Source organism: Glossina fuscipes, unplaced genomic scaffold (genome assembly GCF_014805625.2).
Source record: "Glossina fuscipes isolate IAEA_lab_2018 unplaced genomic scaffold, Yale_Gfus_2 60684, whole genome shotgun sequence".
In the NCBI taxonomy this organism is placed as follows: domain Eukaryota; kingdom Metazoa; phylum Arthropoda; class Insecta; order Diptera; family Glossinidae; genus Glossina; species Glossina fuscipes.
In genome coordinates this window covers 143,436-145,932 of record NW_024003007.1, presented here as the reverse complement: position 1 = coordinate 145,932, position 2,497 = coordinate 143,436, and the positions used below count along the sequence as shown (strand labels likewise).

General features: G+C 33.2%; 1 protein-coding gene across 1 annotated transcript in view; it reads right to left on the bottom strand.

The window, feature by feature from the left end:
- Nucleotides 1-295: 295 nt before the first annotated feature.
- The window catches only part of LOC119643399, a 5,795-nt gene continuing 3,593 nt past the window's right edge, over nt 296-2,497 (bottom strand). The window contains exons 2-3 of the mRNA XM_038042750.1: nt 670-809; nt 296-588 (exon numbers count right to left, since the gene is read on the bottom strand). Of these exons, the coding sequence (XP_037898678.1) occupies nt 375-588; nt 670-809 (354 nt within the window). The 3' untranslated portion in view covers nt 296-374. The remainder of the gene's footprint in view (nt 589-669; nt 810-2,497) is intronic.

The window sequence follows — 2,497 nt, the reverse complement described above, 5'->3', positions numbered from 1 at the left end:
CAAATGACACCTTCCTTTCTTAACAAAAAGGCAAATAATGACAATGATATGAATAAATTTAGGTTTTAATGTACGTTATCATGACAATGATACCAATAAATTTACTGAGATTTGATGTACATTTATTATGCGTGTCTACCGATTATTTGCTAAGCTAAAAACAATAGCGGCTTGAGCAGCACATCGCACAGATTCTTTCATTTTGGTGTCATAGCTGCTTGAGGGTAAGTTGGTACGGACAATGCGACAAGTCTATTTTTTTTCTTGACTTTACGGATAGGGCATGTACTGGCTAGCTGTTAGTCGTCATCCCTTAAGAACTATTAGGACAAATGACTCTACGGATAGGGGATGTACTGGGTAGCTGTTAATCGTCATCCCCGAAGATACGGACTGTATCTTACAAATGCGAATTTTATAACAATATGTTTTTCCAGGCGCCATTTTTTCTTTTTTAACGATTCCATTTTCATCTCAATTTCTGAACGCTTTCTAATAATTTCGTCGAGTTGACCTTGTATTTTCAGTAACGATTGATTGACATTAGAGTAATCTTTGTTTTTAACTTGAATGTCTTCAAAGGATTCTCTGTAAAAATAAAAAAATTTTCATTTTTAATAAGATACTTAAATTACTTCTTCCTATAGAAGTTTTTTATAATATACATACGCAATTTTCTGCGTCAAGATGCTATTAACTTCATCTTTATTGTGTATCAATTTATTAAGCTTGCGCCCTTTTCCTTCACATTTGTCCAGTTTTTTATGGATTTCTTCTAACTTGTCTTCTTGTTCTTTAACTAATAGCCACTAATACTCGACACTTCAAGCATTCAAATTTTCCTGTAAAAAACGAGTAATAATCAATTGTACGTGAAAACATAGAAAAAAAGCATATTTTTGATAATTTTTTTGGGATGAAAGGATAAGTTGTAGAATAACAGTTCCAAGGAAGTTAATCAGGATACATTTAACTAATAAAAATGAACTATTTGTAGTAAAATATTAAAAAGGCAGTGCTAGAGTGAAGAACCTTCGGCTGAAGGAGTACTGCGACACGCAGTGCAATTGCCACTCATTTGAATCTAAAAAAACGCATGGAATTTTTACATCTGCAGGCATCCAGAAACGTATTGATATATATATATATTTCTACTAACGTTGTAGAAGAGCTTCAACTTGATCGACCCACAACGTTTCAATTGTTGAACATATAAAGGGCGAATAAGTTGACGGTCTGTCCTACGCTTTTGCTTTTTTCAGGAAATACAATCTAAACCTTAGCGTTATTTCATTTTAGGACATCGCGATCTTTCGCTAGATTTACGTATGTATATACTTGATTACCCCAAGATGTTCAAATTCCATCAGCTCCTTTAATTTCGCTTTGTGCAATGTCCTGGCGAATGTTGACTTACACTGAACAAATAGAACATAAAACTTGTATCGTAGCCTTACTTTAAAAATGTATTTATTTGTTTATTTATATATATTTGCATTGTTTTTTTATATTTATTTATTTATTTATTTATTTATTTATTTTAATTCTACTTATACATGAAACTCAACTAAACAAATAACAGTCGAGTTCAATTGGCTCTTAATGCAAAACTTATATTAATTAATAATAAAACTTAGTATAAGTACAATAAAACAAATAAGAAGGAAAAAAAAAAGAGAAAAAAGCACGTACACAACCAGCATAGAGCCATACTTACAACCGCTCTTTTATAGCCTGAGTCTCGCTCGCTTGTCCTATTGCCAACATGTTCTATGGGTTTAAATGAGTTTTGAGGTCCTATGCTTATGTGTATGCTTAGCTTAGGTTAGCTGCAGTTGCAACCTCAGTTACGACTTGCATGATCCTACTTATGTACAACTTAACCAACTTATTATTATTTTAATTTTAGACTAATGAATTGAATTCTTAGACTAAAAAAAGAGACATTGAGCACTAGCAACACAGGCTATCGGCTCTAATTTAAAAAAATGGATATTAGATAATAAGCTTAGTAGTATTAATAAAGTAAAATATTGAATTGATATTCTGTTCTGAAGTTGATTGTAGAATGTACAAAGGGTTAATCGTTCCAAATGCAATACTTCTAGCCAAGGAAAGGTTGAGGCAGTCGCAGAGAATGTGCTTTATAGTAAGAGTTTGTCCACAACAGCAGATTGGGGGAGAAGACTTCTTCAGGATCCATTGGTGAGTTGCAATTGTATGACCAAGGCGAATTCTCGAAAATGTTTGGATCTTGGTTTTCTCAACATTTGTTGGATATAGAGGTGGAGTTAATTGAGGGTTAATGCAAGAGTAGTGTTGATGATGGTATTGTAAATTTCCTTCTGCAATTTTCTCTTTAACTTTTCTTCCAATGTATCTTTGAAGATCCAACTTTTCCATGACATCATCCATAATTAGAGGAGCAGAAGCAGCATACTTTGCCGCTCGATCAGCCTGCTCATTTCCCAGTAAACCGATGTGACTTGGTACCCAT